This window comes from Arvicanthis niloticus, chromosome 29, assembly GCF_011762505.2.
Source record: "Arvicanthis niloticus isolate mArvNil1 chromosome 29, mArvNil1.pat.X, whole genome shotgun sequence".
Classification (NCBI taxonomy): domain Eukaryota; kingdom Metazoa; phylum Chordata; class Mammalia; order Rodentia; family Muridae; genus Arvicanthis; species Arvicanthis niloticus.
Genome location: NC_133437.1, coordinates 3956276 through 3983575, shown reverse-complemented (window position 1 = coordinate 3983575; position 27300 = coordinate 3956276). Strand labels below are relative to the sequence as shown.

Here is a 27300-nt window from a genome sequence, read left to right as displayed (position 1 = left end):
TCACATGCATACCTGCACATTGGGCAAGACATGCTACAATGCATGTGTGTAGGTAGGTGAAAGGACAGCTTTCAGAATTTCTCTGCTTCTACCATATAAGATGCAGAAGTTGAAGTCACACCTTGAGCCTTGACAGAAAGCCACTTCTGCCCAATGAACCATGTCCCAGACCCTAAGTTAAAGTATTACTTCCAGAGTATTCTGCCATATATGGAGATTTCTCTGCCACTTTTCACCCCAAGCATAGACCCTGCTGAATTTTTCTAAACATTTACACTGTGTATCCAGAGTGTCTTCCACAAGCACCCACCTCCCACTACAGTTCTAGGAACATTTCAGAAGAGTGAGCTGGAAGATACAGGGGCTGGAAAACTGAGGGTGCTGTGAGGTACTGCCTGTGGCATGCTTAGCACACTCACGGACACACACCAGCTGTGCTTACAAGACCTATGGAAAACCAACCTGGCCAAGCTCCTGAACAGATGGAGAAGATGACCCCAGGCCCTGCCCTTCACTGAGATGGCTGATGACAGTTATTTATTAGGGAGGGAGAATCATTCTTCCTTGAGAATATGGTTAGCCGTGTATGGAAGGGCAGCATTTGCTGGATTAAGTGGGTTGTCATAAATAACACAAAGCAAAGATGAAGAGAGAAAATTATGAAGAAGAGGTCTGGGGAAGAATATACAGGAATTTGAAGTGAAAATTGGAGTGTATATGATATTTTGTTGGATATACTATAAAATACTCAAGGAACTTCCTATTCCCAAGTCTCTTCCATTCATGATAATTTAAACTGTCTTCACATGTTCACTGTTGCCATGTAAGTCTCCTATCCTACACAAAACAAGTCCTCTGTTTATATAGCATAGCCCAGTAGTGAAGAAACACGAAAATAAATTGCCTTCTACTTCTAGGGACATAAATGATCTTCAGGCTTTTAAGTTTGCCCTAAAATATACTTTATGGCTCATTTCTAATTCAGTTAAGCCTTGAACACATGAGTCTTTGAAGAACTGTCTTGCCAGCACAGTAGAAACCCTTAGTACAGCTCTATAATAATAATAATAATTATTATTATTATTATTATTATTATTATTATATTATTATTATTTAAAATTTGTTCATGGGAAATTGCTATTGGTTTGCCTTTTTTTTTTTTTTGAAAAAAAAACCAAATTGTATAATGTCATTAGTGACTAAAAGGGAAGTTCTTTGCTGGGGTGATGATACAAATCTACACTCCCAGCAGTCAATGGTAGGCAGAAGGAAGGATCACTGCCAAGCTCTAGGCCACCCGGGAGTACATACTGAGTGCAAACTATCACTGGGAAACTTAGCAAGACTTGTATCAAAATAAAGCAGTACCCACTGTAACTGTGTATGGTGCTATACACCTCCTGTAACACTAACACTTGGGAGATAGAGGTAAGTATCATCGGTAATCCTGAAGTGTTTCTCAGACTTTTATATAAGATCAAGTGTAGTATCAAGGATTTCTTTGGCTACACAGCAAGGTTAAGGACAGCCTAACTGAGATTCTATCTTAAAAAGAAAAGTTCCTTAAAAATTACCAACACACTCCTATATGAACTAATTTTAAAATTCTAAAGATGTTAAACCAGGCTTAAAACACAAAAATCTAAAAAAGAAAAAAAAAATCACTGTCATCATTTTCACCACCACCACCACCACCAAAAGGGGGCATCTTTTAGTCAAAGTTATAAAACTCCATGCTGTACAGATAACACAGATTTTCTAATTACAGGGTCAATGAGCAAAGAGAGAGCACCAAAACCATCCTTCATATCCTGTTGCTAGAATGTTACTCATTTCTTATTGAGAAAGCTGATGGCAGGGTGGCAAGCTTTCATTCAGCCCTGCCCTGCTGTGCCTGAGAGGATAGTCTAAGTGGATGGACTAATTGTATTGACCTTTAGTGTTTACTGTTTTTTAAAACTCAAGAGAAAGTGGGGCTGGGAAGATGGCTCCCCTGTTAAAGTGCTTGTCACACCAACCTGAGGACCTGAGTTCAGATTTGTAACATCCACGTAAGAGCTGAGGACACAGGCGCAGATCTATAACTGCAGCACCAGGGGACAGAGACACACAGATCCATTTAGTTCACTTGCCATCATCCCAGTTAAATCAAAAGGTTCCAAGTTCAGTGAAAGACCTTGTCTCAAAAAAGTAAGATGTAGAGCAATTGTAGAGAACACTCACCATCCACCTTGGCCTCCAGATACACACACAACAACACGAACATACATATAAATCCACACTCCACATGACTTCAAGTGAGGCTATGATGATACTGAGGACTTTATAAGATGGAACACTTGCCTAAGATAGAGCAAGCATGATTGGAAATGAGCCTCCAGGACATCCTTGGTTCCCTTTCTTTTCCCAGTTCTCATTGTGATAACTCTATACAGGGTTCCTATGTGGTAGACTGCACAGCACATCTCCAGTGGTTACAGCCTACTGCTTATCTACTGCCCTACACTAGAACTCCATCAGAACAGGTAACATCTGTGGCTTCTATATCTTTGTTTTTTCTCATAACATCACTATCTTTCCAATGCCTATGTTGTAAAGGTACTTTCCGACACTTATCTTCTTTATAACAGCATGATGCACGAACACATCTTTTTGATGTCACTCTTTTCTATTAAAGCGTATGGGTTTCTTACACTGAGCCCTTTTTATAGCAAAAACTTTCGCTAGATAACCTTGTTCCAAACGCAGGCAATGTGGAAGGTGAGCAGCCTGGGCTAGTGCTCCCTGTGCTACTGTTCATGATGGGCACCTATATTATATGTGTTATATGTATTAAACACATTGAAAACTGTTCAGGAAACACTGGCGGCCACTCCTAAAACCTTACAAAATATACTGAAATGCAAAAGACCAAGAAACACAAAAGAGAGATGAGTAATATCACATGGCACTACAAGTAGATACTTGAAAGATTTGAATTCATCACAACAGGTTCGGTATGATAGAAACAAACATTTTGTAATAGTGCATTGTGGACAATTGTTAATTTATGGCATCATGATTTAAAATTTCATATTTAAATTTGTTTATATTTTTTCATGATACACACTGGTACCATGTATGCCCTGTGCTTATGTGGCTAAGGTATGACAATTTTTAACATTTTATAAGCTATTTGGATATTTTTATGGAATTAAATAAACTATTATCAAAATATATTCTATGCAATTATGATATACCTAACTTTATAAAAAAATCTATGTTTCTAGCATATGTGTGTTACCTGAAAGAATTTTTAACAGTCTCAAATATCAAAATAAAGACCAAAAATCTGACATATAAATAGGTCAATGAGATTCAAAACTATGTTGTCCAAAGATCAAGTTATCACCAATATAAAGCTGTCACTAATCTGCACAATCCTATATATAGTAAGCATTATTATTCCAATTATTAAGAGAAAAATAAGAGTAGTTGGGAAACTTTTATTTGGCAAGAGGAAAAAATCTGAATCTGAATCCAGACAGTCTATCTCTATGGTCTATGTCTACTTCTTTAACATTGTAATACCTTCCAAATTCTTCTCCAATCAATCTGGGCTCATAGATTACCTGTAGGTAGGGTTATCATTTAGAGTCACAACTTGAGAAATCAAATTTTCACATCAAGTTAAGATAGGAACAAAAGCTATTTAGATGGAAGCCCTGCACATCCATCTAGGCAAGGTCTTCCATTCTCTGTCACTAGTTCTGGTCTGTGTGACTCTAAAGGCTAAGCTTCCTGGGCTAAGGCCTTAGAATTACCTTTTCTAGCTCCATTGTCATCTCAGGTGATTTCAATTAGGACTACAACATTAAATATTATTTCTATACTAATGGTTTTATGTCTACATAAATCTACAAATTGTTATTGCTTAGTTCAGAGCATCAGGGAATTTCTTCCTCATGAGAACTGTGTTACTAACTTAACCCACGCTGTCACCCTCCTTCTGGCTGTGAGAAGACTAAAACTCAAAGCCAACAACAGCCTTGGTCATGGTTTTCTGCAATTAAGCACTAGTTCCACTATTTCCACTATTTCTTTTAAATGAAATATCAGGTGATGTGAACTGAAGTAGAAAACTTGCAGTTTTATTCTACATATGCTTGACACTGTCTTAGTAAAAGATAGGTCTAGGTAGCTATACTTGTTGCTATGACTAAAATACAAGACAAGCTCTGGGAAAAAGGAATGCTTTGGCTCAGAATTGTAGGAGATTTCAGCCCACCATAAAGCAGGGAAGGCACAGAGGGACGGAACGGCAGGGTGCACAGTGAGAGTGGGCAATTCACACAGCAGCAGACAGCTTAGGTAAAAGAACACACTGGAATCAGAAGCACCTTGGAGCCCTTTAAGACCCCTTCCACTAGACCACTCCTTCGTAAAGGCTCGAAAGCCTTCATAACAACAAGCTAGGCTGTGAGAGACATTTCAAATTTTAAGCATAAGAGTAGAAGTACAAATTATTGATTCATTTTTTTATCCAGTTAAATGCTGGGTTATTTCCTCTACAGAAAAAAAAAATAGATAGCAAAATTGAAACACAGAAAAAGCCTAGAACTCAGAATTTCCCAACAGTACCTACGGCAAATTACTTCTGCAGTATTAATATGGAGGGGCTTACACAAAATATCCCCAAGTTCCAGTTAACATAATAGCAGAATATAGGAACAGCCAGGTTACACAACACCCACCTCAACAAAATACAGTAAAGATATGAATCTTGATTTAAAAGTCTTACAAGTATTTGTTTTACCATTAAGTGATGACCTTGAGCAGAAAGAACATTAAGAAGTCTTTCATCTGTAACTCTTGAGTCTATGATTCATTTCAAGCACTGTAATGGGTGCTATAAGCAATATAAATACTTGCAAAAGCTTAGGCACTGACATCCGTATTTGACAACTGAAGTGAACGGAGTATCTAAACGTTACTAAACTCTCACTGTGCACAGTAAAGGCTTCCTGAATGAGTAACTTAAGTATGTACCTTTCAATGCTGCAGTCTGTTCTTGCTCACTTGGACCTCCCTGCTGGATATGTGCCATATTTATCCAAATTGGCAAGAAAATTAAAGAGCTCAAGGAAATAGACATCGATCTTCAGAAGACAGTCTAGAATGAATGAAAGCAACGAATTAAGCTTTACCCAAAGCCTATCTACGCTATGAACCCTTCCTAGCTCCTACGGGAGGAAGAGAACTTCCTATCTTGATTTGATTTGCGACTCTATTTTGTGAAGACCCATACCACAAAAGTTATTCCTTGCTTCAGATGACAGTATTTATGTGTCATCTGATTCAGTTAATAGCTTACAAGTTGTTGTTATAGAATAGACATGACCAAACACAAAATCTTAACTCTTTAGATAAGCTGGAGGCTTGCTCAACTGAACTTAGCTCCTTATCAGCCAATGGTATTTATGTGTGTGTAGGTTTGTGACATACTTTGTCAATGTAGCTCAGGCAACCCTGGGCTGCATAATCCTTTTTCCCCAGTAATAATCATCTCATATTTTAAATCTTCGGGTAATTTTGAAAGTGTGGAAGTTGATATAAACTGTATGCACACGCCAGTTAGAAGGTCAGTGTTCTTCTCTAACATACAGATAGTTATTATTTGTTGGGAGCCGACTTTAGTAGAAAGCGGCTAGATCAACTTTGCAGCCATCTGGAACCATATACCCTGATGAAAGACTTGGTTGTCAAAAGCCTATAACAGCTGAAGCACACTCTGATAAATATATTGTTTATCCCACATAGCTTGTTTTGCTGTTTGGTGACCTCAGCTGTATGGTGCACGTGGTAAAGTGTTTTCCCCTGTGTTCTCCTGCTTGTGTATATAAATACCTCAGAATTCCCTTCAACAAGAAGAGATTTGAGAAGAGACTTGATCACACCCTGTCTTGTCTCCATTCTTCGCATCGCTTGCCCCAAGAGCCCCACTCTCTCTCTCTTGACCAGAGCACTTAGCTCAACCAAAGCGTTGAGGCAAAGTGTTGAGACAGAGTAAAGGCCACAACAATTATTAAGGGAAAAATACATAAATATAAAAAGTAACTGCAAATGGCCTAAGGTTTAATTAAAAATATAACTTTGCAGAAAACAATTAGAAGCTTTAAAAAATATGCTTTCTTCACTGTCTGAAAGCTATAGTCTATAAATGGCACTCCAGTAAGTAGTACACTATAAAATAATAATTTATTAAAATCGAATTCTACTCCACTCCAACCAAAGGCGTTAAAACTATAGCTGGCCTTTTACAGGCTGCCCATGAGCAATAATGAAAACAACTTATCCCAAAGTTTGAAAAAAAAAGCTATAGCACATACTATAAAAAAACCTAAACTTAGGCTGTACATAAAAAATACATCAAAGCCAGGCATGGTAGTGCCTACCCATAATCCTAACAATTACACTGAGAATATTGAATTAAGGTTTGAGGCCAGCCAGAGCTGCAAAGCAAGATTCCATGTCAAAAAGTAAGAGTGAACAGCAAGAAGGAAAACCTACACTGGTAACAGTAATAAAGCAAAACTGAACATCTTATGACTCAGAAACACAACTGACTTGTTACTCATATGCAAATTTCAGTTCCCATACTTTTTTTTTTTTTTTTTTTTTTTTGGAGACAGGGTTTCTCTGTGTAGGTCTGGCTGTCCTGGAACTCACTCTGTAGACCAGGCTGGCCTCGAACTCAGAAATCCACCTGCCTCTGCCTCCCAAGTGCTGGGATTAAAGGCGTGTGCCACCACCGCCCGGCTCAGTTCCCATACTTAAGCACATTTGATTCTGTGATAGACATGCAAAAGTGGACAAGAAAAACCATAGGCCTCAACCAGACACAAAGAACCACAGGCAATTAAGCAATGCTGAGTGGAAGAACCAGTCTTCAGGGAAGAGCACACTGAGAATATAGCAGAAATACTTTACGACATGCCTACTCAGTGAGGAGGTAAGCAATTTTAAGGCCTAATGATAAAATGAAATATTTCAAAGTTTCAAATGTTGCAAAGGTCATAACCCAGAATGCTCACATCTCAACTCTACTACAGGCGATGTAATAGGATGGAGACTGGTTTCTACACAAATTTGACAGGAGCCTGGGTCGCTTACCATGTTTATACAATGGAAATGACAATCATGCTTCTCTCACAGTGAAATTATGAAATATTTAGTAGTGCCTGCTCTACAATTAACCGCTCAATACATAGTAGCTTATTTTTTTAACTGTTATAAACGAACCTACCTTCACAATTAATTAGAGTTCTGTGGCCATAAACAGGGCACTTCATATCCAAAACCTTCCCTTTTCCCATTTAAAATCTGGCTACTACCTCAAATAGTAGTTGTTGAAAATTAAGCACTATAGATGTTTATAGCCAGTATGTTGGTTTGTATATACTTGGCCCAGGGAGTGGCACTATTAGAGGGGTGGCCTTTTCAGAATAGGTGTGTCACTGTGTGTAGGAGCTTTTTAAATACCCTAGTTTAGTCTTCTCCTAGATGAAGATGTAGAACTCTCAGATCCTCCTGTATTATGTCTGCCTAAATGCTGCCTTGTTCCCACCTTGATGACAGTAGACTGAACCTCTGAACAGGTAAACCAGCCCCAATTAAATGTTGCCTTGGTCATGGTGTCTGTTCACAGCACCCTAACTTAGACAGCCAGTTATTGCTATAACTAACAATATTAGTGACATCCAATATGTAGGAAGCCGCGGTTAGCGGTAATACATTCAACCATTGCAAGATGGCGCTGACATCCCGTGTCTCCACAAGTAAACAACTGACTGCGCAGGTGCAAAAGGCAAAAAGCGCGCCAAAGTCACTGCCCATCCCAGGGCGTATTATGGGTAATGAGTGAACAGCCAATCAGAAGTGAACACGTCACTCTAGGGTCTATATAAGCAGTGCCTTTTCCGGTCTTTCCGTCTTTCTGCTTCTGCTTATACAAGAATAAAGCCTCGTTGTAGTAACCACCTGAACACCACCTCACGTGTCTTTTTCGCGGGCGAAGGGGACACAGAGGGGCTAGGAACACCAATATAATTCAATCTCCTAAAAGGAATAACTACACTAAAAGTGACAACTTACAGTTTATATCTGAAGTGTCCCCTAAAGATTACATGTAAGGGTCCAACTGAAATGAGGGCACTACTGAAAGGTGGAAGGGCCTTTTAGGAGTAGCAGTGGATGGGAGTTCAATCACTTGGGGTGTGAACCTGGAAAGTATATTAGGACCCTAGATTATTATTACCTCTGTCTTTGCTTCTTAGGCCTCCATGAGGTGAGTAACCTTGTACTCTCCACCATGATGCTCTCGCAGTCTTGCCATAAGTCTCAAAGCAATGGAGTCCATAGACCCTAGACTAAAGCCTCCAAACTAAACTCTATCATCTCAGTGTCAGAAAGCTAATTAACAAAACATTTAACTAGGAAACTAGTTTCACTTAGTAAGAAAACAGCTATTTTTTCCTATGGATGGGTAACTCAAAGTTATATAAATTCAATAAAAATAAAATATAGAAATCTTCCTTGAAGAAACATCCAAATCTGCAGGCTAGACAACATGCTGCAATGGTGAATAAACAGATACCATCATTGCCTCCACAGGGCTTACTTACGAGCTGGAATCAGACTGAAAGCGATCATAACAGAATATTATAGGTGTAGACTGACAGGTCCTATTATATCAAAGCAATACTTGTAAGGGGTATTTTCATATTCAGGAATTAATCAGATCAGACAAATCCCCCAAGTCTATGTATAAGTGTCACCACCAATCCCTTATTAAATACAAATCTATAGCAGAAATGAAGACAGATGCTGCTGGTGAGAGGTGCTATCCAGTGCCCTTTCCTAAGACCTTCACAAGGATATTGGCTATCTACAGAGAGCGTCTTACAGCCTGCACACTATGCATTCTTCTGGCAATGCAGAATTTCTTCTGCTATAAACCACTGTCTTAGGGTTACATGCTACAAGCCAGCATGACCAAAAGCAAGTTGGGGTGAAAAGGGTTTATTTTACTTATGAATCAATATCATTCATTGTTCATTGTCAAAGGAAAACAGGACATAAATTCAAAGGCAGGTGCTAATTCAGGGGCCATGGAAAGGTGCTGTCAAATGGTTTGCTCCTCATGGTTTGCCCAGTCTTCTTTCTTAAAGAACCTAGGACCACCAGCCTGGGAGTGCCCTCACTCACAATGGGCTGTGTCCTCTGTGCTAGTATCAGTCAATGCGAATAACCCACAAGCTCAAATGTTTGAATGCTTGGTACCCAGTAGGTGAAACTGTTGGGGAAGGATTAGGAGGTGCAGACTTGTTGGAAAAGGTGTATGACTGGAGAGAGGTTTGAGGTTTCAAAATCCCAGGCCAGGCTCTCCCTCTCCCTCTCCCTCTCCCTCTCCTCCTCCCCCTCCCCCTCCCTATCCCTCTCTCCCCTCCCTGTCTCCCTCTCCCCCTCCCCCTCCCTATCCCTCTCCCCCTCTCCCTGTCTCCCTCTCCCCCTCCCCCTCCCTATCCCTCTCCTCCTCTTCCTGTCTCCTTCTCCCTCTCTCTCTTGTCCTCCCCTCCCCCTCCCCATCTCTCCCTCTCCCTTTCTCTCTCTCCCTCTCCCTGTCCCTCTCCTCTTTCCCTTCCCCCTCCCCTCTCCCTTCTCTCTCCCTCTCCCATTCCTCCCTCTTCCCCTCTCCCTCCCAACCCCACTCCTCCTCTTTCCCCTTCTCCCTGCAGATTAACTGCTCCTTCAGTACCACACCTGTCTGCTTCCTGCCACGATGATCATGCACTAACCCTCTAAAACTATAGGCAAGCCCCTAATTAAACGCTTGCTTTCTTTTTGCCTTGGTCATAGTGTCTCTTCACAGCAATAGAATATTAACTAAGACATACCCCCACATCAATCACTAATTAAGAAAATGCGTTACAGGCTTGCCTCCAGCCAGATCTTATAAAGACATTTCTTGATTGGGTTCCCTCCTCTCAAATGACTCCAGCTTGTGTCAATAGTACATCAAATTATCTAGGACAGTAAGTCAGTTTTCATTAGCCCCAAATTATCTGATTCAAGAACACAACAATGTATACAATAATTTCACTATAGCTGTATTAATAAACAATATGTTTTGATGTGAAGGTCACATTTAAGATTCACATTTTAAAAACTATATACTTCTTTATTTTATGTGTGCGTGTGCCTGAGTATAGGTATGTGCATCATATATGTCCAAAATCCTGGTGAGATCAGAAGACAAATTGGATTCCCTAGAAATGGAATTCAGGTCCTCTGAGAAAGCAGCAAGTGCTCTTAACACTGAGACATCTCTCCAGAGTCTAGATTCACATTGTAAATATTTGCATCCATGGTTATCATAATTAAACAGTAATCAATAATCGTTTTCTGAGTTTATATGAAATATCCTAAAAATTCAGATTACTTTATGATGAAGATGACATATAAGCTATAGTATATGTGACTTCTAACTTCTACATGTGACTCTAACCCTTACAGCAGACAAATCAAGTAAGCACGAAGTAAAAGTAATTTGTCTGTGGCTCTTATGTCCTGCTTCAGTTAGAACTTACCTTTTTGACTTATTTTCCATGGCTATAGAACAGCTGGGGAAGTTAAACCATGAATATTATAAATTCTCAACTTAGTTTTCCTAGTAAAAATTCACAGTAGTACCCTGCATGACCACAGATAAACACTACTGAAAATGCAGCCAGAAAGGAGTTTGGTACACTTGATCTATATGACCATGTGCACTAGACGTTGATCTGATGGAGGTTAGGTTATAGGGAATAAAGTGATAGAAGGTTTTTACTGATGGGAACTGCGATACAGTTGACATGTTGTATACTTCATGATAACCACTGTTGTTTGAATGTGGTTTCATAGAAATGCTTACAATACAAACTAAATTGAAAACATCTCAGTTTGCAGTTTCGTTCTGTGAACTAAACAAAGCAATTATCATATCTTTATCTTGACCTTTCTATAATTCCAACAGAGAATCCACATATATTATAAAGCTATAAACAACTTGTCATGTGTAATCTCTATCCAGTCAGCATTTCAAAACACAAAACAGGAAACTGTTTCTTTGCCCTGTTAGCTCACAGTACAGTGTAAACACATAAAATGTGGAGAAAGATACTGAAAGACCTATTTTTTCATGTTTGTTTGGCCTTAAGCAAGTACTAAATACAAACTAGATACAGGTAATATTGCCCCATATTCTGAATACACAGATGAACATAAAAAGCATGGCCAAGATCAAGTAAAATTGAGTTAATATCCTCAGAACACTGAGACTGGTTTAAATTGAGCCTAGCCATAAAGAACCTATACTCAATAATGAGGGGAAATAGAGTTCAAAACAGCTGACTTGAAAATGAGAGTTCACTAAGTCAAACTTGTACTGGCAATTTATGAAGAACTAAAAACCTAAAGAAATTACAATTAAAACAGTAATGTGGCATTTAGTAAAAGATAGCTCAAACTAATACCAGGCAGCATCTAATTCCAAATCTGTAGTGAGAGCAAAAGTATGTTTTGGGGTGTGTATATATGAGCATGTATGATCATCCATATAGGCACTGAGCGAGAGGCTGAAAGATGAAGGCATCAGGCTAGAACAGACACAGAAGACACAGACTGATACTGGGCCTTGGTACCTAGAAAATGAACATTTCTACAAGGAATGCAATTATAGGAGATGAAAGCTTAGATCAGAGTAGGAATGCCTAATGCAAAGCCCTCAAAGCTAAATCCTCACTTTCCTTGTGCAATGGTACAACAGATTCAGATGAGAAATCTAGGTTCTGAATCTCTGTCCCACCATCCACTAGCTAAGTGAACTACCATGAAACAATGTACAAAGAACCATTTTACAAACTATAAGTCCCTTTAGAAACACTGGTAATCCATATAAAATCAGAAACAAAGCTCAGTGGGGTGACATAAACGTAGTCCTAGAACTTGGGAAGCTGACAGAGGAGGATCACTAGTTCAAGGTCAACCAAGGCACATATTAAGACTATATTTGAAAAAAAGAATCAGAAACAATGGGGTTCCCAGCAATTTGTGCTCAGAATTCTAGGATACTGAAAGTGATCCACTGTACAAATGTGAAAGTAAAATGTATTACCTACATGCATACCATGATCAAAAAATAAAACACCACAAGAAGCAGCTTTGTGTTGACCTGACTTTCTAAGATTATAATTTAAAAAAAGTCATGATAAAATACAAACAAAATAAATCCATTTATTTTACAATCCTTCCAAATTTCTGTGTTAGTTTACTTGTTATGATAAAATACTGACCAAAACTGAATTAGGAAAGAAAGGGTTATTTCATCTTTCAAGTCCAATCATCACCAAGGAAAGTCAGGACAAGAACTCATGGCAGGAGCCTAGAAGCAGAAAGTGAAGCAAAGACCATGGAGGAATGTTGCACACTGCTTTTTTTTTTTTTTTTTTAATCATTTTTGGAAACAGATTTTTTCCTCATATAATATATTCTGATCATCATTTCCTTCCTCCACTCCTCCCAATTCTTCCCCACTTTCTCTCTTATCCAGATCACTCTCTTTCTATCATTAAAAAATAAACAAGTTTCTAGGGGAACGCAATATAATTAATAAAATATGATAAAACAAAAACAAACACAACAGAATAGTACAAGACAAATAAATAGAAGAAAAAAGACCCCAAAACAGGCACAAGAAACATATTGTATAGACAAAAAGAACCCCTTTTTAGCATACATAGGAATCCCATAAAGACACACACACACACAACTGGAAGCCATAATATGTGTGCAATGCAAGTGTAAAGCAAAACAGAAAGAAAGAAAGAAAGAAAGAAAGAAAGAAAGAAAGAAAGAAAGAAAGAAAGAAAGAAAGAAAGAAAACCAAGAGAGCAGCACGGAGAGAGGAGAGGAGGGAGGCCACCAGGACAGAGCTGGCAATGGAGAGGGTGCATGTCCTGCTGTGTTTAGAAAGCCTTGCTTCCTCAGTGTCTTCCGCCCTTCTGGTTATGGGGTGCTCTCCACAGGGTTAGAGCAAGAGTTTACTACTGAATACAGCATCCACACATCTCATTGAACATAGACAAGTCGAGTTGGGGACCAACCTAGAGCTACAGGCTAGTGTTCTTGGTACTTGAAAATACTCTGCATGCTACCAAAGAAGAAATGTGAGCACCAACACAACTATAAACCCTTGATCTACAATGCTGTCCTGCCTGTCAGATATGCTAGTGCAATGGAGACACAAAGCTTGTGGGAACAACCTACCAATATCTGATTTAACAGAAGACCCATTCTGTGAGATAAAATCCATACCTGACACTGTTGGGTGGCCAAAATCCTGAGACTAGACACCCCAGAGAAGGAACATAGCAATAAAATGACTCTTAATGACATTCTGCTGTACTCATAAAGAAGTGTCTTGCTCAGTCATCATCAGGGAAGCCCTCCGGAAGCAATGGGAGCAGATACAGACTCCCACTGCCAGACAAAATGCAGAGAGTGAGAGATCTTACAATACTCAGGCCTAGATGGAATCTCCATCAAATTCCTCACATAGCAGCTCAAAGAACCCTGTGGAAGAGGTGGCTTGCTTTTTTATACAACTCAGGACCACCTGCCCAGGGGTTGTACTTCCCAGTGGGGTGCGGGCCCTCCCATATCAACCATAAATCAATAAAATATCCCCACAGGCATGACCAAAGGCCAATCCAATAGAGCAGTTCTTCAATTGGCCATCGCTCTTCCCTAAGTGACTCCTGACAAAAACAATCACAATATTATTAACACGTATAGCTACACAGGGACCAATCATGTACATTTAATCTTTATTTACAGTTTTGCCCAAAGAGGATTACTGTTCCCACAATGATCACAGATCCCCATTATCTGTGATCCTCTTATCCCCATTATCGCTACAAATGGCAGGGGCAGACAACGTTGAGATATCAGACGATATAGATATCACAAATCCTTGACATTAGGAAGCAAATTAACCAGACAAACAAATCCTAGATATTAAATAGTAGTTGGGTTTCTAACTCTTCTAATACTTGCCTGTAATCTATTCTACCAACATTACAAGCTTAGGTACTTCACCAAAACAAAAATTTCAAAATCCTTCATGAAGGCTTATACACTCATTTCTATCACTAGGATATATTAAAATTTGGAGTTTGAGGAAGTTGAAGGTAATTACCTAAAGTTTCAATTAAAACTATCTCATTATCTTCAGTGCACTACATACTATGAAGACTGATAAAAGTCACTCCACACTGTTCGCCACAATGATTTGACAAATCAGAAAATAAAAAAGAACAAGCTACAAGTTTAAAAAAAATCAAAGAAAAATGATTTTAAAATATTTCTTTGCAGTATCTTTATCATAGGTCACAAAATTAAGTAGTCTGATACTGTATACAATTTGTCTACCAAAAGAGGAAAATTCAATAAGAGTAGAAAACTACAGATTTCTATATGAAAATGCTAAATCTGAAGTTAAGAAAGTAAATATAAACTAAGACGATTCTCAATTTTGAAGCTACATCAAAAACAACTTGGTAGACATTTCAGACATTTTCACACAAATGGAAAGCTAAGGACAAGAACGAAGTAAATTTCAGACAGTATATCATCTTCAAGATTGAGGAAAATTCAAGTATGTCAGGTAGTCATCACTTTTACACAGGTCTAATATGTGAGGTATACAACCAGTCAAGCCTTTTACCACCGGTAGGTGGCCTCAGGTACAGAGCACAACCACTCAGCATCAGGTCTTTCCCCTCATTTGGTGACTGAATCGATGGTAATAGGAAAGCCAAGCCATTCTGCTCTTAGACAACTCTAAAAGGCAACATTTGTTCCAGAACTTGGCAGAAGTTTTATAAGTTCTACATGCAAATTAAACTCTTCTCTCCAACCGAAATCCTCCTTTCTGTCACAAATACTAGCATTCTAAGGGCCAAACATATGTTTAATAAGCACTCAACAGCAATAATAGAAACTTAATCCAATTATGATAATTAATACACATTTTCTGCCCCAAATTTTTTCTTCACATCTGTTTCTGGAAAGCCCAGGTTTGACAAATCAAAAAAAAAAAAAAAAAAAATCCTAAGAGATCAAAATGCAGAGTTTCAGAGTGTAGAGCACAGTCTCAATTCCCAATGGATACATCTACAAAAACTCCCACAACTAAGGCTTGGGGAGCATCGTGGAAGAGGGGGCAGTAAGACTAAGAACAAGAGAATTAAGGAAGTGAATGTGAAATAGTGTCTCCTAGTAACATCAAAAGCTAATCACGGTAAAGACTCATCAGCATGAATAAACACAAGGTGAACAATGACAACACCAACAGACATGCTAAAGTGGATGTCCTAACCCAGGAGGCCTCAATCCTACACAAAGAACTACAGGCAACTCAAAACTGCTGATGGTAGCAGCAACAGCCCTCCCCATAGAAAAGCACGCCAACCCTGAAAACATACATACAAGAACTTTAAACAGACTGAGCAAGTTGTATTTAGGAATATATGCATATATTCCTAAATACACTCACATACACATGTAATAAATATTAATTAAAAAAAAGAAGTCACAAAGCAAGAATGGGTATATGAGAAGACTTAGAGGGAGGAGAGGGAAGGAATCTGATGTAATTTTATTATCATATTAAAAATAATAAAAAGGAAATATTTTTACCTTTTTAAAAATTAGGCAAAGCACATAAGTACTACAAATTATTAACGATATTTTGAGTACTTAATAAGGTAGTATCTTCGTTAGGGTTTCTATTGGCAGAGGCAAAACACCATGACAAAAAAAAAAGTTAAGGAGGAATGCGCTAATTTGACTTCTGTTCGTCACTGAAGGACGTCAGAACAGGAACTGAAACAGGGCCGAGATCTGGAGGCAGGAGATCCCCATGAAGAGGCCATGGAGGGATGCAGCTTACTGGCTTGTTCCTCATGGCTGGCTCATCCTGCTTTCTTACAGAATCCAGGACTACAGGCTCAGGGATGGCATCACCCACAATAGACTGGCCCTGTCCCATTCATCACTAATTTTACAAGTGCCTTACAACTTGCCTATAGCTAGATATTATACAGGCATTTTTTTTAAATTGGGATTCTCTCCTCCAGATAAGTCTAGACTGTATCATGTTGACATAAAACTATCTAACACAAATAGTAAATATATAAAGGCAAATTATATTTTTATGCATAAACATTACATATGAAAAGTCAATTTGTTTATTGGAATATAATTCCTATATAACAATACACAATGATTATGATTACATATAACATTTTTGTTATCAACTATATATAAGTATACATACATATATATGTATGTGTGCATGAATAGATAGTGTGTGTGTGTGTGTGTGTGTGTGTGTGTGTGTGTGTGTTATTGGGAAATGAACCAGGACCTCAAACATACTACATAAACACTGTATCTCTGAACTATATACCTAACATAACAATATATTTCTGAATTAAAAAACACTAGCATAGAAATAATAGCATCATTGCCAGTTATAATTTATTCTTTGGAGTATTTCTTTCTTAAGAATAATACTGCAAGTCCAGTGTAATTTATTTGCTTAGAAATCTAGGGATCTGTTAGAGATAACTCTAGTAAACAAAGTTAAAAAGAAGTCAAATATTAAGAAAACCCCATAGTAGCCATATATGAATAAATTATTAAAACTGAAATACAACACCTGAACAGAAATAGAAATATTTTCAGCAAAAATGTATTACCTCAGAAGCTTCTAATAGCTAGTTTTAAAAAAAAAAACAAAGTTTACACATTTCTTAAAAGTTGAATTAAAAATTAAAAGTTTATAATGAAACATTTTAAACATATGTACTTCTAGAAATATTAACTTTCATTTATGGTTCTGTTTTTCTTTGATTGTATTTTTCCATCAAGTTTACATAAATAAAATAAACAAAATCTACCTTTGAAAATACACAAACACCTAGAATGTTAAATTCTGAGATCAGGAACAGTTCTCAGGAAGTGATGAATGGATGGAAGATAAGAACTCAGGATTCGATACAGAGTAATCTGTTCTGCTGGCTGTTAAAAGATGGGTAATCTACTCACAAGAGACCATTTCCATCCACATGAAAATTGGCTTTTATCCTGAGAAAAAGTAAAAGTAAGTTTGCTTGTTTTTTACATACAAAATGAAAGGAGGAAATTCTGGAAGATAGCTGCTGGAGGGAGGACATGATGTCAGAAACTAAAATAAGCAAACACTGTATTCAGTGCTTTATCTGACCATGGCATTTTATTAAACTAATTTCTATTTGTTGAACTGACAAATGCTTACAATACCACTTTCTCTTTATGAGAGTTATACCTCCAAACACTGAAAATCACATGTTGAATCACCTGCCTGTCTTTGGCACATTAAATGCCAGCAATAAAATTATATAGCCACTTGGACTCACAAAGAATAAGCACCAGTCTTGGTCTTAGTACAGAGCTCTAGATCTTATACTTGATAGTAATAGGTCTATATTGTGCTCATTTGGAATATTATGCATTAATTATACTCTAGACCTCAGACACTATTTTCTACACTTGTCAATATAGTGCTTAAAGTATTAACTACAGCACTAAGGTGAGAGAAAGAGAAATAAACAAAAGGAATACCAATAGGAAAGGAAGCCATCAAATTATAGCTATGTGCAGACAACTTGACTCTGTAGTTAAAGATACTAAAGACTATCAGAAACTCATAGTTCTAACAAACACTGTCAGCACAGTAGCATGATAAAGGGTCATATCTAACAACTTGGTCATTACCAATACTGAACACACTCCTCCAAAACAAATCGGGAAGAAAATCCCATTCACAACAATTACAGTAATAGAATTGAGCAAATAGTTAAAACAACTCTATAATGAAATCTTTAAAGACTTACAACAGAGAAGACACTAGAGGACAGACAGCCCTCTCGTGCTGTGGATCACCAGACTGCTATTATGCAATGACCCTGCTACTAAAAGCCATCTTCACAGTCAACACAGCCCTAAACATGATTCCAGGGACATTCTTCACAGACCTAAAAAGAAAATCCCGAGGCTCATATGTAAGCAAAGGAGAGCTCAAATGGCCATAGCCATCCCAGAGAGAAGGGACAATAAGGGAGATGTTACAATGTGACCTCCTGATCTCAGACAGGTGACCTCCATCCTTCAAAAGGCAAGATGCTAGGGAGAAGATCACAGTTACGGCCACCTAATTTTTGGCAAATGTATAAAACATGAATTAGCAAAAACACATGTCTCTTTTACAAATCGTGCTGGAAAACTGGATATCCACATTGCAGAAGAATTATTCTGGATCTGGATCATTCATTCAGCAATAACAACACATCAAAGTGGTTCAGGGATCTTAGTAGAAAACCTAAAATTAGAAACTACTAGAGGAAAAGACACATAAGCTACTTCTAGATACAGGAAAATTCAAGAACTCTGACAAGAGAACTCAACTAGCATCTCAGTGTCTATGCAACGATGCACATAGGTGGGCAAGCTATAAGGGGAGGAGAGGAGAACTACAGGACTAGAAGTAGAAAACAGTAGAGGGTCACAGTGAAGAAAAAACACATTTTCTCCTATGTAGAATCAAGATTTCATCGACATAGTTGTTAGATTTTATTCATTTTTATTTTACATTTACATGAAAATGTACAGGAATATTAGTAGGACAGAGGCTTGTCCGAGGTGATAAGAGATGATAGCACAAGGACAGATATGAGTTATGAGCAAGAGTATATTTGTAAGGAAATACACTGAAACCCACAACTTCATCTATTAACAGAAACAAGTTAAGGCTCCTGAAAAAACTTAAACAATAAAAGAAAGCCAGTGCATTGCTCTTGATATGGCTGACAGGTTTTAACTTGATGTTACTAAATAATACTCTGATACACGCATAATCATGGCTTCTAAATTGGCATTTGTTGGGGATTGGTCTGGTGCTGCTATGTATTCAAATGGTAAATACTGGCCCCCAAGATCTGGTTGCCCCACAACACAAGCAGATCCTCCTGTACACCAAGTGATGTTATGAATTAGCAAAAACAGTCTTATTCTCAGCTCTGGAGCTGCATTCCTGCTGTTATCTCCCTTTATTTTATGACCCCTCCAGGATGCTGACCCTATCCTGGAGGGATCACAAAGAATTTCCCCACCAACTTTCCTTCCCCCAGCTTATCCCAACCCCCAATACTAGCAGACATTCCCTTTGAACAGCACAGGAAAACAGGCATCACACCACAGCCACTGCAAATTCAGAGAGAAGACAGAAACCAAGAAACAAAACACCCACTCAAAAAACAAACAAACAAACAAAAAACAAATACAGAAATCAGAACTGAGACATTTTATCATACCAAACCCAGATGCCTAAGCACCAATGTAAAAGTACAATCAACCACACCCAAGACAATATGTCCTCATTAGAATCCAGCTATCCTATCAAAGCAGGCCCCCAAATATTCCAACACACCTAAAGCAGAAGAAAAACACCTTAAAATAATCTTTTTTAATATGATAGTCATTAAAAGGAAATTAATAAATCCCTTAAAGAACTCCAAGAAAACACAAACAGTATAAAAAATAAGTAAAATTGTTCAAGACCAGAAAAAGACATCAAAAAAAAAAAAAAGAGGAAATTCTGGAAATGAAAAATTTAGGAATTCAAATAGGAACTATAGAAGCAAACTTCACCAACAAAATACAAAAGAGGGAAAAGAGAATCTCAGGTTTTGAAGACGTAGTAGAATGATAGAAGAAATACATAAAAAAGAAAAGTGGTAGATTGAAAAGAAAAACTCTTAACACAAAAGATCCAGGAAATCTGGGACACTGTGAAAAGAGCAAATCTAAAAATAATAGTAATAGAGGGAAAAGGAACCCAACTCAAAGGCCCAGAAAGTGTTTAATAAAATCATAGGAGAAATTTTTCCTAAGCTATAGAAGGTATCTATAGAGGTACAAGATTCAGAAAAGGACTCTAACAAAATCCAACACTCCTTTATGATAAAAGTATGTATAAGTGAGCCTAAAGATTCCACCAGAAAACTCCTACAGCTAATAAACACTTTGAGCAAAGTAGCCAAATACAGGAGTAGCAAAAAAAAAAAAAAATTCAGTACCCCTCCTATATACAAATGACAAACTGAGAATGAAATCAGGGGAAAAAACACACCTTTTACATCAGACATAAATAATATAAAATATCTTGGGATAAGTCTAACTAAGCAAGTGAATATCATGTATGACAAAAACTTCAAGTCTTTGAAGAAAGAAATTGAAGATGTCAGAAAATAAAAAGATCATCCATACTCATGAATCAGTTAGGATTAACACAGTAAATGTAGCTATCCTACCAAAAGCACCTACAGAATCAACACAGTCCCCATCAAAAATCCAATGTTATTCTTTACAAAACTTGAAACGACAATTCTGAACTTCATATGGAAAAAACAAAACACCCAGGATAACTAAACAACCTGGAACAATAACAGACCTGCTGGGGGTCCTGCCAGCCCTGCTTTCAAGTTGTACTTCAGGGCACAGTATTGACATACAAACAGACACAGTGATCAAGTGAATCAAACTGAAAACCTACACATGCATATCTGATTGTTTTATAAAGAAGTCATAAATACACACTGGAAAAAAGAAAGCATCTTCAACAAACTGGATGTCTACAAAATGAAGATTACAAATAGATCCATATTTAACACCCTGCACAAAACTCGTCCAAGTGAATCAAAGACCTCAACATAAAACTGAACACAATGAACCTGATAGAAGAGAAAGTAGGAAATAGCCTTGAATGCATTGACACTGGAGAAGACTTCCTGAACAGAAAATGATACTGCAGGCACTAAGATCAACAATTAATAAATGGGACCTCATGGAACTGAAAACTGTAAGGTAAAGGACACTGTCAATCAGACAAAATGGCAGCCTTCAGAATGGGAAAAGATTTTTGCCAACTCCATATCCAATTAGACTAATATCCAAAATACATAAAGAACTCAAGAAAATTGGACATAAATTATTCCAATAAAAATAGGATACAAATCTAAACAAAAAAAAATCTTAATAGAAGAATATCAAATAGCTGAGAAAGACTTACATGTTCAACATTCCCAACCAACAGGGGAATGTAAATCAAAACTAGAGATTCCATCTTATACCTGTCAGAATGGCTAAGATCAGTAACACAAGTGACAGCTTTTGCTGGTGAGAATATGGAGCAGGTGGAACACTCCTCTATTACTAGTGTGAATGCAAACTTATACAGACCCTACAGAAATCAGTATGTCAGTTCCTCAGAAACTGGGGCGTCAATCTACCTCAAACCCCAGCTATACTTCTTGAGTATACACCCAAGGGACATTCCATTCTACGATAAGGACACTTGCTCAAATATGTTCAATATGGCTTTATTCATAATAGCCATAACCTGGAAACAACCTAGATGTCCCTCAACAGAAGAATGGATAAATAAAATGTGGTTCATTTACACAATAGAGATTACATAGCTATTTAAAAAAGTAGCATCATAAAATCTGCAGGCAAGTGAACAGAATTAGAAAAAATCATCCTGAGATAACTCAAACACAGAATGATATATATGATATGTATTCACTTAGAAAGGGATATTACCCATTAAGTAAATGATAACCAAACTATAATCTTAGACCCAGAGAGGTTAGTTATACAGGAAGGACTAGGAGGGGGGAAACACCAGGATCTTCCTGGAATGGAATAAATAGAATAAATTTTATAGAGACTGGAGTCAAGTAGGGATGGCAGCAGGTTATACAGAAATATACAAATACATATATGCATAAAATAATAGTGAAAGGGAGGCAATATATTTGAAGAAGAGAAGTGGGGGAGGCATTTGGTAGGGTTTGGAAAGAGAATATAGATGGGAGAAATGATGTAATTACAATCTCATTTTTTTTTAAATTTGAAAACTTCAGAATCTGCATGAGAGTATATACCAGTGTAAACTGATATACCAGTATACACCAGTGTAATCTGATGGCTACAAACATGGTGATGGCATGGCTACTGCAGATACACTGATTGTGACAAATGTACCATTTGGTTCAAGCAGCTTTTTAATAGGGGATTTTACGCCTAGATGGGTGAGGCAAGAAGTGCTGACAAAAGAGACATCGTCCATGTCCAGAGAAGCTAGAGAGACAAGAGTTCTCTGTATTCTCCACCTCAATGTGCTGTGGACCTAAAAGTATTTAAAAAATAAAATGTGTACTAGAAGTTTTCTCCATAAAAGAAATTGAGCTAAAATTAATAAATATCTTTTGAGGAAATGAAATCTTAGCTATTACCAAAAACATATGACCCAAAGATGAGGCTGAGAATGTAACTCTAAAACCTTTTGTCGGGGCTCAGTGACTAGTAAAACTAATGATGTAAGAGAGTGTAATTTCAGGTCTCAGCTTGAACTTAAAATTAAAAGATCTTTAAGTTCGAGTCAAATATTAGCTGTCCCCGAGGCACAGCCCGGAAAGAGCACATTCCAAAGACTCAAACAGACATTCCAGGAAGAAAGACCCAAGATAGGAGTTTATTAGCCCTTAACACAGTAAAACCTGGGTAAACAGAAGCTACTTAAGCTGACCTTCTTTGTTGTAAAAAGATACGGTGCAAATTTGAGTTACTTAGAAACTAGGCCTGGGAACGGAATCCAGGCCTGGGAATGGCTGTTAGAAGTAATTGTATAATTGCCCTCGGAAATGCTGTAAAAAGTATATAAGCTGCCCTCAGCTTTAATTCAGCTAAATTTAATTTTATTTAATTTAAGGGAACCCCAGTGCACTGGTTTTTATCAATTTATCAATAAACCTCATGTTATTGCAGCGAATCCCGACCGTGAGTGTTTCTGGGGGAGCGTGTCCTTTGGTTTTGAATCTTAGAGTCCAACAATGACTAAAGTTGTATCTCTAAAACCAATCTAGATATGATAGCTTCCATCAGCTACTCCTTACCATTATGTAAATCAAGACAGGAAAACTGCCCAGACCCAGGACCAGCTATCCTGGAGTATGTAGTAGGCACGCCTTTAGCCCCACCACTCGGAGGCAGAGGCAAGCTGATCTCTGAGTTTGAGGCCAGCCTGGCCTACAAAGTTCCTTCAGAACATCCAGAGCTACACAAAGAAACCTTGTCTCAAAAAACCAAACCAACAACAAAAACATGAAAAGCAAGAACAAATTTCTGAAAGTTGCCTTCTGATCTCCATATGTACTACATCTATGCTGAGGCAAACATGCATCCACACTAATACATGCATGTACTTACATAAATATTTTTAAACTAAATTTAAAAAAATGTAGCAACAACAACAAAGGTGTATCTTATAGTACTAGTCAGACAAAAGGCTGTAAAGTAAGTGCTTCCAAATTCATGTACTGTAATGTAACCCCAAATGTGTGGATATCAATAAGTGACTAGGTCATATGTACACATCACTCTAGAATGGAAATCATCCCTTCAAAAGCAAGGCCCAAGAATTAGAAAGATGGCTCAGTAGGCAAGGCATTTGCCATGCACACAAAAGCACTGGAGGTGGGATCCCAAGCAGCCATGAGAATGCTAGTTAAGCTGGGGCCTGCCGCTGATCCCAACAGGCAAGTAGTAGAGGCAGGGCACTGTTGGAGCAGAGCTGGCTGCTAAACATGGGCATCAGTGAGCACGGGGTTCAGGAGACAGTCTGCTGCCTCTGACCTCTACATGCTCATGTACCTGCACACAGATATGCACCCACACACAATAAACACGGAAACACACAAGCACACACACCACATGCTTCTACAACTTTTAAGTTCATGGTTCCTTAGTCTTAGCAAGACCCCAAAACAGATGATTTATTTCAATGAATTGCTCGAATAGAAGTTCTATCTAAAGCAACTTCTCTTAATAGAATTCACCAGATATTTAATACTTAAAAAAGAGAAAATATAATTTAATAAAAAGAACTTTGGACCCTCCAAAATACTAACAGGAGGCAGAGTAAGAAGCTACTCGCCTACAAATGCCTAGTTTCTTACAGACGCACACAGACGCACATAGGCGCACACAGACACACACAGATGCACACAGACACACACAGAGGAGTTGTTGTCAGCAATAGATCACTCCCACATTCCAAAGCCCACCAGAATTATTCAAACTTAACACTCCTTAGCAGTTTAGACTGTCCTGCCTTGCCTTGCCAGAGGCTACCCAATAACAGATGTGGTTCTTAAAATTATTCCTGCATCTGCCTGGAGACCAAAACCTGGTGTTTCTCTTATAACCATGCATGGGAAACCAGGCCTCTCATTTCTTGGAGGAATTTTGGGCAGCATTAAACTCCTCTTACAACATATTGGCCTTTGCATGTTACCACTTAATAACCGTTACAAATTAAGACCCAAAACCATGAGCTGGCAAGATGCTCCGTAAGCTAAAATGCCCACCACCATACCTATAACCTGAGTTCAGGTCTTGGGACCCACAGGGTAGGAGAGAAAAGATTCCCACAAGCTGTCCCCTTACCTTCCTCCAATAGCATACACACAGTGTGGAAAGTGCAGGCACATACACACAAATGATTTAAGAATTGTTTGAATACCCAAGAACAAAACAAGCTGTTATTCTATATATACCTCACCACTGTATGTTGCCTGTCACACGTACAGAAAAGTAAGTGAAAAAGGATCATAATCAAAAAGTTGTACTTAAGGATCTAATTACAACTGGCCTCATTCATACCAGGATTTGAATTATTTCATGAGACCATAGAGGTGATATAAGAATCAGATGTGCATATGGGAAGGACATGGATTCTGGGGGACTATGGTATTCTCCAAAATGTTCCTCAGTGAGACCTAACCCCAAAGAGTCATAACCTCGAACAACATATAAGAGCTGGCTTGGGTAACCAATATGGTATAATACCTTTGATCTATGTTACAAAGGATTGTGGTGTTTATTTGGGGCATTTCCTCCCTATATCCATCCATTTTTCCTTCTCTTCTTCCTCCTCCTTCCCTCCCTCCCTAGCTCCCTCCCTCTCTATCCCCCCACCCCTTCCTGTCTTCTCTTTCTCAGTTGACTAGGTTTGGAACAGTCATGTCATGACAGTCCTATCAAGAACTCTACATTTTTAAGGGAGGTTTCCTGCCTACAGAGCCAAATTACAGACAAAAGTAGCCCCGGCTGACATTTTAATCTCAGAGCTTCCAAGCTGAAAGGTTTCTAAATCTCTAACACGGTGAAGCTGTTTGAGATGATAAAGGCTTTTGCTTTAAGCTGTAAAATTTGGGGATAATTTATTACACAGCAATAGGCAACATATTTTTAAATCCTTAATGAACTAGTGAATGTCGCTTAGGCTTCCAGATTCATTAGTTCTCATCAGCACTGAAATGCCTAGTGATTTTCCAATTCAACAGTAATTTATATTCTATGTGAGGAAGGAGCCTCCTTTAGATGTGCTGAAACATGAATGGTATCTTTTACTTTCGATTTCAAAACAAACAATAAAACATTGGTGTAAAATTTGGTATTTTTCAGTAATGAGTTGACCTAGCTAAAAATCTTTATTCATTGTAGAATTTAGAAGAGACAGAATGAAAATGGGAGGAAGAAAACTTGCAGTTTTAATTAAAACAGTTAAAAAACACAAACACATATGCTTGTTTTCATAAAAATAATTATACAAGTTTCTTGTTAAGAAAAATATTCAGAATAAATAAACTTGTTTCAAACAGTTTATTTTCAATGATAAAACTGAAATATCCAGTATTTTAGCTCTTGAAGTATTCCTGATGCACACAAAATTTTAACCATTGCTATCACTCACAGTCTCAAATAATAGGCTGATCAAAACCACCATCAAACACATCAGTACACACTGACTTAATACATTGACCATCTATTTAAAGGACTATTCAATAGCCCGATAACAGTAGGAAATAGGTTTTCAGCATGCCCTGATCCTGGAATAAAAGGGTCCATATTAGTATGAGTCATATTAGTAGCTCTAACATCACTTAACTCCTTAATATTACTTACTTCCTAAAATAACAGCTTGTCCTAAACATAAATATAACTCAACAATACATCAAGTAAAAGGTAAATCCATATTTTAAAGATATTGTAAAGCTAGACAGCTCAATGGTTAATAGCATTTGCTTCTCTTCCCGAAAACCTGAGTTCAATTTCTAGCACCTATGCCAGGTACTTAGAGCTGCCTGTAACTCCAGTTCCAGTAGAATCCAACACCCTCTTCTGGACTCTTCACATGCAGCAATCCTCACACAGACACTCAACCAATACAGAAACAAAAATAAAATTAAAAACATAAAAATACAATTAAAATATTCTAAATAGCACCGTTCTTTAAATGTGTGATATATCTTACTGTAATATAAACATCCTCAATTAAATTATTTTCAAATGTAGAGAGAAAATTACTCTGGACATTCCTAGTGCACTGCACAGATAGAGTATTACTACATCTTCTTTTCTGTTCTGTTACCTTTGTTTCTTATTCAAGTCATTTTACGTGGTATACAATCTACAAGTCCTCACTGGATGCTTCCTCTTCTATTTCTTGTTTCAAATGTTTGAATAATTTCAGATGATACTTTTAAACCACATGAAATGCAATCACACACACACCACATACAGAGAGAGAGAGAGAGAGAGAGAGAGAGAGAGAGACCACAGGGACAAAACACACACAGGCACACACACCACACAAATGCACACACAGGCACATATACAAAACACACATGCACACGCATACCTGCATGCACACACACACTCACGCGTGCGCACGCACATACACACACACACACACACACACACGAGCAGCACAAGCACACAAGACTATCCATTTATTAGTACTTTAGTATCTTTAGACTACTATAACAAAACCCATAGACAACAGTTGAACAACAGTGAATTTTCAAGTATTTGAACGTCTAACAGGATGAGTCTATGCTGAAGGCTATCTTCCCTGCAAACAACTACATTCTTGCTGGAGAGGACTCTGGAATCTCTTCACAATGACACTAACCCCATGAAATCAGGGCCCCACGCCTCAATTAACCTTTTTCAAATACACTATTTGAGATTGGCACTTCCACATACGGA

The 27300-nt window shown here is 37.9% G+C and overlaps 1 protein-coding gene across 8 annotated transcripts in view; it reads right to left on the bottom strand.

Moving 5' to 3' along the window:
- Arb2a (ARB2 cotranscriptional regulator A) overlaps positions 1-27300 on the bottom strand; it is a 404275-nt gene that overhangs the window by 367760 nt on the left and 9215 nt on the right. For 6 of the 8 annotated variants that reach the window (XM_076927062.1, XM_076927068.1, XM_076927069.1 and 3 more), the window contains exon 2: positions 5029-5152. The exons of the other annotated variants lie outside the window; for them this stretch is intronic. In XM_076927062.1, the coding sequence (XP_076783177.1) occupies positions 5029-5134 (106 nt within the window). In that variant the 5' untranslated portion in view covers positions 5135-5152. The remainder of the gene's footprint in view (positions 1-5028; positions 5153-27300) is intronic. 8 annotated transcript variants of the gene reach the window in all.